Source organism: Nannospalax galili, unplaced genomic scaffold (genome assembly GCF_000622305.1).
Source record: "Nannospalax galili isolate Female #2095 unplaced genomic scaffold, S.galili_v1.0 scaffold974, whole genome shotgun sequence".
NCBI classification, from domain to species: Eukaryota; Metazoa; Chordata; class Mammalia; order Rodentia; family Spalacidae; genus Nannospalax; species Nannospalax galili.
This window is the reverse complement of record NW_008335438.1, coordinates 2,570,890-2,582,880: the sequence shown is the minus strand read 5'-3', so window position 1 is coordinate 2,582,880 and position 11,991 is coordinate 2,570,890. Positions and strand designations below refer to the sequence as shown.

At 40.1% G+C, this 11,991-nt stretch overlaps 1 protein-coding gene and 1 pseudogene across 1 annotated transcript in view; one reads left to right on the top strand and one right to left on the bottom strand.

Moving 5' to 3' along the window:
• Positions 1 to 1,485: 1,485 nt before the first annotated feature.
• LOC103731757 lies at positions 1,486 to 2,086 on the top strand (annotated as a pseudogene).
• A 2,002-nt stretch (positions 2,087 to 4,088) lies between these two features.
• Positions 4,089 to 11,991, bottom strand: part of Nhlrc2 (NHL repeat containing 2) — a 52,379-nt gene continuing 44,476 nt past the window's right edge. The window contains exon 11 of the mRNA XM_008830216.3: positions 4,089 to 11,506. Coding sequence (XP_008828438.1) covers positions 11,250 to 11,506 — 257 coding nt within the window. The 3' untranslated portion in view covers positions 4,089 to 11,249. The remainder of the gene's footprint in view (positions 11,507 to 11,991) is intronic.

Here is an 11,991-nt window from a genome sequence, read left to right as displayed (position 1 = left end):
CCTCACTTTGAACAATTCTGACATGCATAATTTCATTCCTACTGTGTAAATAACAGCAGTCCCTAAGAACACAATCCAAATTGCAGTTGTGAACTTCATTGTTGTGTAACTTGTGCCCCACAATCAGAAACTAGTAATGTTATTTCTGTCAAAGTCTGCTTGTGACCAGTCACTGAATCGGAGACTTGGGTCACAGACAGCAATGTATCTTCTTTTCTAGTAATATCCCATGACATCTTATAAAAACAAACAGTCAAAAGAGGGAGCTGGCCAAGAAAAGAAAACATAGCAAAGAAAAGCAATGACAATGCGCTGACTGGAGGTGCTTAACTGTCACCTGGAGACAGCCCCTATGTAGGTAAGCTAGAAGATTCTTAGTGAAGCTGTGGAAAGCAGCTGCTACAGCAAGTCCCAGAGGAAGTGAGGCTGCTGTAAAATTGCACACTGAAGAATGTTCAGAGTGCCTCCCAACACCGAAAGCATGAAGGACTGTGACAGTCTGTCAAAGTCTACAAAAGACACTCCATCTTCATCACAAAATGTACCATCAGACAGTGGACATTCTTCAAATATTCTTCCTAAAATTCTTAACAATAATAAACTTGAATTCTCACCAGGAATGGCGGGGTACTCCTGTAATCATAGCACTCTGGAGCAGAAGCTAAAGCAGGATTGCTTTGGAGGCCAGCCTGGACTACAGTGCTTACCAGGCCAGCCAGTGCTATACAACAAGACCGTATCTCAAACAACAAAAACAACCAAACAACTCTTTAATTCTCACTACTTGGAATGTCTTAAATTACTGTATAGTAAATAAACACTAGCTTTATTTTTTCTTTCATTTCTCTGTACATTTATAACTGACACGCAAGAATTTTTGCTTTTTGTTGAAATAGGGTCTCCCTGTAGCCCCAGCTGGCTTGGATCTCACAGAGATCCTCCTGCCTCTGCCTCTGAAGCACTGGGATTAAAGATGTGCACCACCACACCCAGCAAGAATTTTTAAAGGTTCCCCCCACTGGTTATGGAGGATGGTCTGTAGTTTTAGATTGTTTGGTCATTTGTTTGCAGTTTAGCCAAGGCTAGCGTTGAACTTATGACTTTTATGCCTTGGCCTCCTGCCTTCAGGTAATACAGGTTTGGGCTACTAGCTCTGATTGTGTGTTTATTTTTGTGGCTTTGCATAACTATGAAGCAGGACTGTTTATGAATGTACACAGATATATGCTTCAAAATAAGACATTTACATTTATTCTGGAACACATTCTCTGAAGGTGAGTATGTGTGTTTAATTCTTTGTTGAGACAGGGTCTCCCTGTAGCCCCAGCTAGCCTAGGACTCACTATGTAGACCAGGTTGGCCTTGAACTCAAAGAGATCCGCCTGCCTCTGCCTCCCGAGTGCTGGGACTAAAGGCTTGCGCCACCACGCCTGGCAGTTCTTTTAAAGAAGATTTACTGTGGCTCTTTCCAGCCAGCGTCAAGCCATGGGCATCTCACGGGACAACTGGCAGAAGCGCTGCAAGACCGTGTGCAAGAGGAAGCCCTACAAGAAGAAGTACGAGCTCGGACACCTTGCTGCCAAAACTAAGATTGGCCCGCGCATACACAGAGTTCCAGGAGGCATTAAGAGGTACCAGGCCCTGAGATTGCATGTGGGGAACTTCTCCTGGGGCTCTGAGTGTTGTACTCGAAAAACAAGGTTCATTAATGTTGTCTACAATGCATCCAATAATGAGTTGGTCCGAACCAAGACCCCGGTGAAGACCTGCACCGTGCTCATTGACAGCACGCCGTACAAGTCCCACTATGCACTGTCCCTGGGCCGCAAGAAAGGGGCCAAGCTGACTCCTGAGGAGGAAGAGATTTTAAATAAAAAGTGACCCCCCTAAAATTCAAAAGAAATATGATGAAAGGAAAAAGAATGCCCAAATCAGCAGTCTTCTGGAGGAGCAGTTCCATCAGGGCAAACTTCTTGCCTGCACTGCATCAAGACCTGGGCAGCGTAGTAGAGAGGATGGCTATGTGCTAGAGGACAAGGAGCTGGAGTTCTACCTGAGGAAGAGCAGAGCCGGGAAAGGCAAATGAGTCATCTTAGCTCCTGTAATAAAGGTGAGTATTCTGTGTTAAAAAAAAATTGTGTGTGTGCCTGAGTGTATGCTTGTGTGCCACGTGTGTGCTGGTGCCCTCGGTGGCCAGAAGGCATCAGAATCCCTGGAACTGGATTTACGGACATTTAGCTACCCGATGTGTGTGCTGGGAACCAAATCCAGGACCTCTGTAAGAGCAACATAAGCCATTCCTCCAGGGCCTATAATTCCTTTTAATGGCTGCGTGGTATTCTACAGCACAGAGGTGGCTTACTTCCCTACTATTTGACATTTAGGCTAATTTTTTTCTTTAACACGCTAACACTTTTGTGTATATACAGAAGTACTCTGTAGAGCCAATTCCTACAGTGAAATTACTGGGTCAAAAAAATAAGAAAAATGTTTAGCTGGCACACACCCATAATCCCAGCTCTTGGGAGGCTACGACAGAACTGCTCGAGTTCCAGGTTGGATTGGGTTACACAGTGACTCTCCTGTCTCAAAAAGAAAATAACTATTTGATTTTGCTAGTGGTCATAGCAATACCAACACAACGAGGCAATGTTGTAAGGTTAAAGAATTCCATTGTGGGGGCAGGAAAGATGGCTAGGCAGTTAGGAGCACTGATTGCTCTTGCAGAGGACCAGGGTTTGGTTCCTAGCACCCACATGGTGGCCATCAATGGTGGTCCCAAGCTTCAGTTTCAGGGGACCTGACACCTCCTGGCCTCCTTGGACACTGCACAAATGGGTACACTTACATACGTGCAGGCAAAACACTTGTACACATAAGAACATATATGAAAAATTCCATCTTTGACAGTATAAAGCTGGAGACGTTGGCCCACTGGTTCCTGCACACCGGCTAGTACTTAGGCATCTGGCGCAGCTTCCCAGGGATGTGGCCTGGCCTCCGCACTTCCTGCAAGTGCGTAGGGCTGATAGTTCCCATTATTCACGTGCAGCTGTGTATTCATTTTCTCATCTTTCCTCCCAATCACAACTGATTCAAAAGTGGGGACCCTGTCTACTTGGCTTATCTCTGGACCTAGAGCAGCATAAACAGGGGCTAAGGATCTGAATGAATCAGCACATCTCAATGCAGTGCAAACATCTCACATTACTGCAAATCTTCTAGGGCTGCATGCCAATCGTCCCTGCTGATTTTCAATTGGAACATTTTCCTCTCATTTGTTTATAATAACCTTTCATATATACTATTAATTCCATGTCTAGTTTATGTTGTGAAAATATTTTGAATTTTCATTTACTTGACTTTCCATTTCTGTTACTCAGATGCTTAAAATTTCTATATGGTCATATATGTTAGTCTTCCAATCACTGCTTTGGGGCCTAAGTAATTCTTAGGAAAGCCATCTTCCACATTAACATTGTTCTTCATCTTCTGCCATTTTGGTAATTTAAAGTCATTAACTCTTTCAAATTCTGTGTGCACAATATCAGGTAGAGATCAAACTTTCCCTCCCATTACCACTTACTGAATAGATTACCCTTTCCCAATTCAGTGCTTAAAATTTTGTAATTATAACAGAATGATTTTATTTTCTTATGTGTATATTGCCTGCATGTAATTCTGTGTCATGCAATGCCCGAGGAGATAAGAGGGTGTTGGGTTCCCATGGAACTGTAGTTATGGATGGTTTTTAGCTGCCATGTGAATGCTGGGGTTCAAATCCAGGTCCTCTGCAAGAGCAACCAGTGCTCTTAACTGCTGAGTTGGCTCTCCAGCCCCAGTGCTTATGATTTTTGTAAACTAAGCATTGCCTTCCTTATACCCTCAAAGTGCAAGTAAATCATGGCTTTCTGGTCTCCTTTTTCTGTCTCAAGGGTCCCCTATCTCCATCTCTGGAGCCTGCTGGGGGATCTGAACTCCAAGCTTTATCCACTGAGCCATTTTTCTAGCCCCAACTTACAGGTTTCTAAGCAGTGAAAATTACCTAGTGATATATTTAAAACCAGATCATACTGAAAACAGAAACATAGACTCAGAGAGAAAATATTTAATCCATTTTATGAAAAAACTACAAAGCTTTAGAAAAGAAGCTTTAGGCTTCCATGTACAGTATAAACATATTCTTGCTCTCCATGACCCCATGTGGGACACTTCTTTTGAGCTGCTGAAGGCCATTGTGCTCTCTTCCCAGCTAACAAATGCACCTGAATAAAAAAGCCACTCAAGGGTTTGGCCTGGAAATAAATGCAGACAGGGATGCATAAAAATATAGTAATCCATCTACATTAAACACTTAAAAAATGCACAGCAAGTAAACTCTTAGAACTAACCATGTCTAAAATACCAATATATGAACTAGCAAATTCAATTTCTATTGCACTGTCAACCACTGGGAGGATGGATGTATAATTCAAACTTCGGAATATGACAGGTAAGACATCAGCACAGCAGACCACTGCTAGCCTCCCAAATGGAATTACAAACCTGATCCACACTCAGAGGGTATGAGACAGCCCGAGTTGCTACAGTTTGACATGTCTATGAAATATTATAACTTCAAACAGTGATAAATAGATGCAAATCTCAATTACACAGCACAGTTTGATCTGACTACAACCGCAGTGAAGTAATGACATGAGGATATCTAAGTTGGCTCTAGATGTGCTCTAGCAGAGGGATTTAAAACCTTAAAACAGTTTATCACAAAATCATCTTTGCATATTCATGGGCATTTGTGGACCCATAGTTCCTCACTGAAAGCTTCTACAGAGATGAGAGCCTAAGGTGCCGAGAGGAAGTACTGGGTTGTGTCTGCAGGTAGACTCCAATGATGGACATCATAGGCACACATGAACAACACATCTCAACTCCCTATGTAAACAAAAACTGGCTTGTTTCTGATGGGACTAAAAATAAGAACACTTTTTTTTTAAACTTTAAAAAATTTTTTATTTATTATTTTTATTTTATGTGTATGTGTGTATTGCCTACATGTAGGTAAGTGCAACCATGTCGTGCAATGCCCGCAGAGGTCAGAAGAGGCTGTCGGATCCCCTGGGACTAGAGTTATGGACAGTTGTTAGCTGCCATATGGGTGCTGGGATAGGACAACAAATTTTAAAATAGGAGACACTTCAATGGCAAAGTTAACACTTTTCTATTCTTACCCTCACTGGAATACTTTGACTACTTTGTCTTATGTCAACATATTTCCTCATGGAACTAGGTAAATAACAAAAATCCTCTTTTAACTGGCCATATCTCAGAGGGTTAATTTTTTTCTTTCTAGGCACTGAGTTCTCCTTTTACTTTATTTTGAATGGAAAGTTGTAACTAAGCACATTAAAATACAAACTGTCCAGACTACTTATAGCTTCAAGTTTTCAAAATCAATTTTGCTTAACTCTATTTCTTAACTAGGCTCATGAATTCATACCAAACCCAGACAGTCACAAGACTGTCTTTTACACCTTTTGGGTATAAGGCAATTTAGTGCTCATTTCATGTTTTAGTACTTTCTAACCTAAGACTGATGGTGTATACAGGTAGAAGTGTATTTAGAAGTGCTTGCTTACCCTTTGGGTCCCGAGGCTTTCAAGAGCAGAGAATACCCTTAGACACACTGGAGAGTAACACGCCAGGGAAGAAGAGGACACAGCGAGCAACGAGTAACTGTAACTAGCAAACAGTCCACGAGAATCCAGGGTTTTGGCTTTTCAACTTTAACCTTTGACAATGATTAAACCAAGGCACCCGCTAAGGGAAGGCTGCACTGGAAAAGCCCGCGCAAAGCTGTCTCCTGCTCCTCATCAGCCTCTGCAGTCAGTATGGCCACCAGAGAGCCAGAGGCACCAGTCCAAACTGCAAGTCTGTATGTGAAAGGGCCCAGGCTTGCCAGCCACAGACTGCATATAGTCGGATCACTCAAGGCTCTAACTTTTACTACCATCCTTTCTATTACCCTATTGCAAAGAAACAGGAGAAAAGCAAGATTTTCATTAAGCCAGGGTAAAACAAGTGATTTGTGGTTAGTGCTAATTCTCTGTTCAAGCTGTGGCACAGGTGGAGAAAGCAATCTTGGTGATGAGCAGGGAGGTCTACCTTAACAGACGCTATGACTATCACTTTCCTAAGCTCAGGTTTGTTTCCTTATGGACTTTAGGAATGGAATTTGATGACATGGTATGTATTCCTCTTGGTACCACTGCGCCACTTCACCATCTAGGTACCTGACCATGAAAACAAACACATTCTGCACAGGGATGACCATGAAAAATCATCACTGGCATGCAGCATTTTGCTTCACTCATTTTAACAGTATCCAGTGCTAGACTGACCCTGGAAAAATTTTATTGTAACAGAACTGCATATATCTGAGTCACTGGGAGGTAGTTTATGCACCAGTATTTGTGAAGCAGGAGAACTGAAGACTTTACACTTCTAGAGCTCACTTTGGCTCATAAAACAAATGTCCTAAAATATGAATAAGCTTCTCAGGGTTTGTCCTGTGCAAAACACTTAGCTATTCTTTATGATGAGGTCTTAATTACCATCTGCAGCCCACCTGAACAGCGCTGCTGGAACTAACTGGCATTCCTGTATGTCCATTTGCCAAGAAAAAACTGTGGAAAATGTCTGAAATGAAAGGTACGTGAAATCTTTTGGGAAACAATTATATAGACCATTCCAAGGCCTGTATGGTAAGAATATAAAAAGTCAAATAATATAAATTTATCTGAATTTCAAAAACAATCATTACCAGGACTCCTGGAATTCTCTCTGGATTGATGTTACTACATCAAGCCAGGAAGCATGTACATTTGTTTGAAAGGAACACAGCAGGTAGTTGAGCAGAAAATTAACCAGGCTCTGCCACTTCCTAAGTGTGTGCCCCTGGTTGCTGGTATGACTGCCTAACTAGGCCTCTGCTTCCTACAAAAGGCAAAGCAGCCCCTCCCTCGAAAGATTACTGCGAGGGCTGCATGTGAGTTACTACATTCCAGCACTTAGAAAGCAATCCTGGTGATAGCAGGGACTGTAAGAACTCAATAAACACAGCTGTTCTTCTTGTCCCTCTCCTTGGAGGTGTGAGGAAGTGGCCCGGAGGCTCTCCTCCTTCATGGCTGTGTCCCCTCTACATCCTGTAGGTCAGGAAAGCGCTGCTGCTCACTGGTCATTCTGATCACATGACAAGCTGAGCACCTGCACACCAGGCCCTGCTCTAGGCAGTGTGTGCCTAGATCTTCAGACATGCCACCAACATCTCAAAGCAGCTCCCTTGTCTGCACAAGGCACACATCTACCTATCTCATCTACAAGTTAGGCTAAAGCCCCACTGAGGCAGTGTGAAAGACTCTGAGGATCCCGGAGCACCCCATAGGGAGACACTGGTTAAGAGACCAGGATTCTGGTACAAGTTGTTGGGTGCATGCTGTGGGAGTGTGGGATGGTGTCAGGGTATGCCTGGAACCTCTTTGAAGTAAATTTATTGCCTAGAATTCCAGTTCTTTTTAAAAATTTTAATACAGCTGTAGGGATGCTTCTTTACAATAATAATATTGTTTTTAAATAGTAATATACCATACAACATCCTTTTACTTCTTGAGCTCCAATTCTGTTAGGAATACTAACATATCACATGACAGAGAAATATTTTGCTTTAGAAACTCAGTTGTAAAGAAACTGTCAAGCCGTGTGCTTGTAGCTATAAATCATTATCATTATTAACTAAGTCGATAAGTAGCACTTTCATAAATTACTAAATGCTAAACGCTGTGTGAACACTGCACTGCATGCTTGCAGCAACCCACAAGCCAGGACAGCAGCTGCTTTATGGGACTGGAACCTAAGCTACTACATAGCCCGTACTTGCTACCACTACACTGCACTACACGATGAAAACACCTGAAGAGCTGGACTCTTTCTGTCCTCATCTAGCCACAAACTTTAAAGGAAATTGGTAGATAAAAGGACTCTAAAATATTCCCTGATCTTTGCTAATAATTTAGGAAGTGCTATTCTATTAATGCTAATGATTCTGTTTACTTTAGATCTTTGAAAACATCAGACTTTTTTCTAAAATAGTGATCACTGAAAAAATATAGAAAAGTAGAATTCAAACGAAATACCCAGTTTCAACATTCAGAAGCATTACTGACAGTCCCCCTGCAACTATTTCTGTCACTGCGAACTATAAAATTTTAGCTTTTACTATTTTGTTTTTTACTGAGGATTGAACCCAGAACACTTGCACATGCTAAAGATACACTCTCCAACTTAATTACAACCCCAGTCTCTGGTAATTGTTCTTAAACAGAATGCCAAAGACAATAGCTAAAGTCTTTCAAATTGACAGACAAAAACAGTAAATTCTGCATATATGGAAAAATATTATAGATCAATATTTTCATTATGCTCCCTAAATTTCCAACTTTGCAAAAGTAGGCAAAGAATAACATCTCAATGGAATGAGTTCAAAAGTAGACTGGTCATGAAATAAATATAAACAAGCACTTGAATTGATCTTTATATCTGAGCACATAGCCATGTGGACACAATCATCTATGCATATTAAACTTTTTGGCTGCATTAGGATTTATAGCTTTTGGAAGGCCTTATAATCCTATCCTATATATTTCAGTTAAGGAGAAAACTGTTTTTCATAGTCACTGAACTTTGCCAAAGCTGCACTAATGAGTAATTAAAATGCAGTGTTTTCCCTTGTGAACAGGCTAAATATTTGCTTGAGACAGAATACTCAAGACAAATAAAACTTCTCAGGAATTGTATCAATTCTGAGTATAAACTTTAAAAATGATCTGGTCGTGAAATGACATCACAAGCAGGAGGAAAAAAGTGACAAAATATCAGGTATTGTATGCAATGTATGTGATGCCCCCTCACTGGCATTTTAATTAAGGTGATTTACACTAAAATTTTCCTCTTTTAAAACTATCATTGGCCACAATTTATGCCACAAGAAAAGCAAAAGTAAAAAAAAGGTCTTATTGAAAAGGGAAGGCAGACATGGATCAAGTCTTTAAAATAACCTTTAGTGCTTCCTCTTATGAAAGAGGGTTATAGCAATCATAAATTCTAGGAACCTGTTATATTGCATCAGCGTGATTTTTTTTTCCAAATTCAGGTTAATCCATTACAAATAATATTTTAATGTGAACAACAGGTGGATGGAGAGTGCGTGAGAATGAACACGCTCAGAGAAACTGTCCATTGAAAACCCAGAAGCATTATTAGCTTAAAACTAACCTAAAATTCCACCTAGACAAAGGGAAAATTAATGGATTCTAAACAACATTTTTGCATCTTTAATGTACATGGAAATACATAATTCATATTTGTTTTTTACTATAGTGAAAATAAATTATCAGTCATTCCCACATTGGTTAAACTGCATACACTTTGTCCTGGAGAGTGAGACTGTTTATGTGCTTAAAGAGAAAATAATTGAGCCAAAGCTTTCTCATCCTGACCAACTGGAATGAGAAATACAACAGATCAGGATGAGGTTACACAGTAACTAAAGTTGAGTCCCATAAAGGAACACCAGCAGTGCACACGGTTTTATTACACAACATTAGTTTTTGGTTGGTTCTGGAAAGAAAGGGTTTGAGGTAATTATGTATCATTTTAAACAAGATTCCTTTGCATTATACATTTGTATTTCTCTTTAAAAACAGCTTCTGCAGGTTATGAACTAAACCAAAGTCATGAACTATACATTCTCAGTAAAGAGATTTTAGCTAACTCCATAAATTATGGAAGCAAACATGACATATCAAAACTACTTCACAAAATAAATAAATGGGTGGACTAATGCTTCAACAATTATACTTCAAATTTAGCACTTTCGTCAAAGGAGGGGACGTACATTATGGCAGATTGTCTATAGATAACTACTGAATAAATAGGGTTAGGGTTCCCTTGATGTTTCTGAAATCTGTCATCTGATTAAATCATAAACATGCTGAATCAGTTTTAAGAAAACAAAAATCAGCTTTTAAACAGTTATAAAGACAATCTATAATGACAACAACAATAGTATAATAATAGACTTCCAATATCTTCAATGGCTGTCTTTTGGAGTTAAAACATATTCCAAAAACAGTGTGCAAATTATTGTGTTTCAGTCCTAATAATTTAAAAGATGGTATATTAGGATAAATACACCTGTCAATTGCATGTATTTTAAACTGAAAATAGCAATTTGAAGGTTTAAATGACATTTCACATCACAATTAATGATCATAATTTAAGCTCTAAATATGGGAGCCAAAATAACAACAAAAAATTCTAAACCCAACAAACCTGCATTTAATCTTTTATACGTGAAATATAAATTTCTCAAATGACATACACATCCACTTATATCAAATCCAGCCACCACAATAAATCGCCACAGACAATAATGTATCCTGTGTCCCTTCTGAAAGTCATTTTGTCTCTGGGGATGGAGGCATTACTTGGTAGGAACATGTCATTAAGAACAGTTCTAAGATAGGCCTGTGTGCTCATGGAGATGCTATGTCAGCTTCTCCCTGCATAAAATTATAAGGCATTGCTAACGGTATGGTAAAACAAATCATTTATAATAAAAAATAGATCAAAAGTCTCTTCTGAAAGTATCTCAAATGAGAAAAGTCACAGAAGAGATACCATGTAACCACTTTTGCATTCTTTAAGGCTCTACTGTAATGAAAATAACTTTTTGTTTTGGCTTAACAGTCTGTATACATCAAATGGCAGGTGTCTTTATACAAACACATACACTAAAGCTTGGGCCTATCTAAAGTTACTGTGAAATTTCACATGAAATGGGATGACTGCTACTAATAAAGGTAGAAAAAGTTAGTGAAAATACCTTGTATTATTAGTACTGACCGCAAATTATAACAATATTCTGTGATATAGTGTGGGCTGCAACCTTGTACCAAATAGCAGCAAAGATTACAGTACTATTATTTAAATGATGGTCAATGACTGGGCTAGTACACTACTAAAATGAAGGAATTTGTTTATAATTAAAAAGTTAGTAAGGTGCATAATTTTATTTTACTACCAAACTGAGCAATGGTGTCTTAGGATCCAGAGTCAGAAAAAGTGCATTCTTCCTGAATGCCAGACAGCAGGGATGGAAGACGGGGAAGTGGTGAGGGCTGTGAGCTGGCCTGCTAAAACACATAGGTGAGCTCCACAGGAGTTGCACAGCCTGACTGGGTATCAGTTATCTGTAAAGGCTGACTGAACAAAATCCCCTTCATCATGCAAGCACTGCTGTCTGCACTACAGTAATAAAGAAACACGCTGATAGAGATCACAGCTTCCAGTGACAGGCAATGGGCAGGAATCTGTAGTGAAATTGTTGGTTGATTGGAAAGGTTCTCTATGTCTCCAGATGGGATCTGTCCTTCAAGAAGCCACTCATTGCCTGGAAAACAGGAGCGTATATTATTCAGAGTGCATAAAAATGTAAGTAAAGGGCTGGGGTGAGGGCTGTGGGTAAGGCGCTCGCCACAGAAGAGTAAGGACGAGAGTTCAGATCCCCAGAACCCACATACATGCCGAGTGGGTAGGGGACAGGTAGTCCCCTGAGCAAGCTGGCTCACAGGACTAGATGAATGAACATCAGGTATAGTGAGAGACCCCTCCTCAGTATAGGTGGAGAGCAATCAGAGAAGACACCTGACTAACCTCTGGCCTCCACATACATGTGTGTATATATCCATACACACACACACACACACATACAAAGAAAAAAAAAAAAAAAAAACCAAAACCAACCAAACAAAAAACAAGTAGGAAACCAGGAAATGCTTAGGAAAAGAAGATCCATTATAATCAAGCACTTACTACAAGCCTTTAAGTGTCAGGCATTTTGCGCTGTAGAAATGACATAAATGTGAGACGCAATGA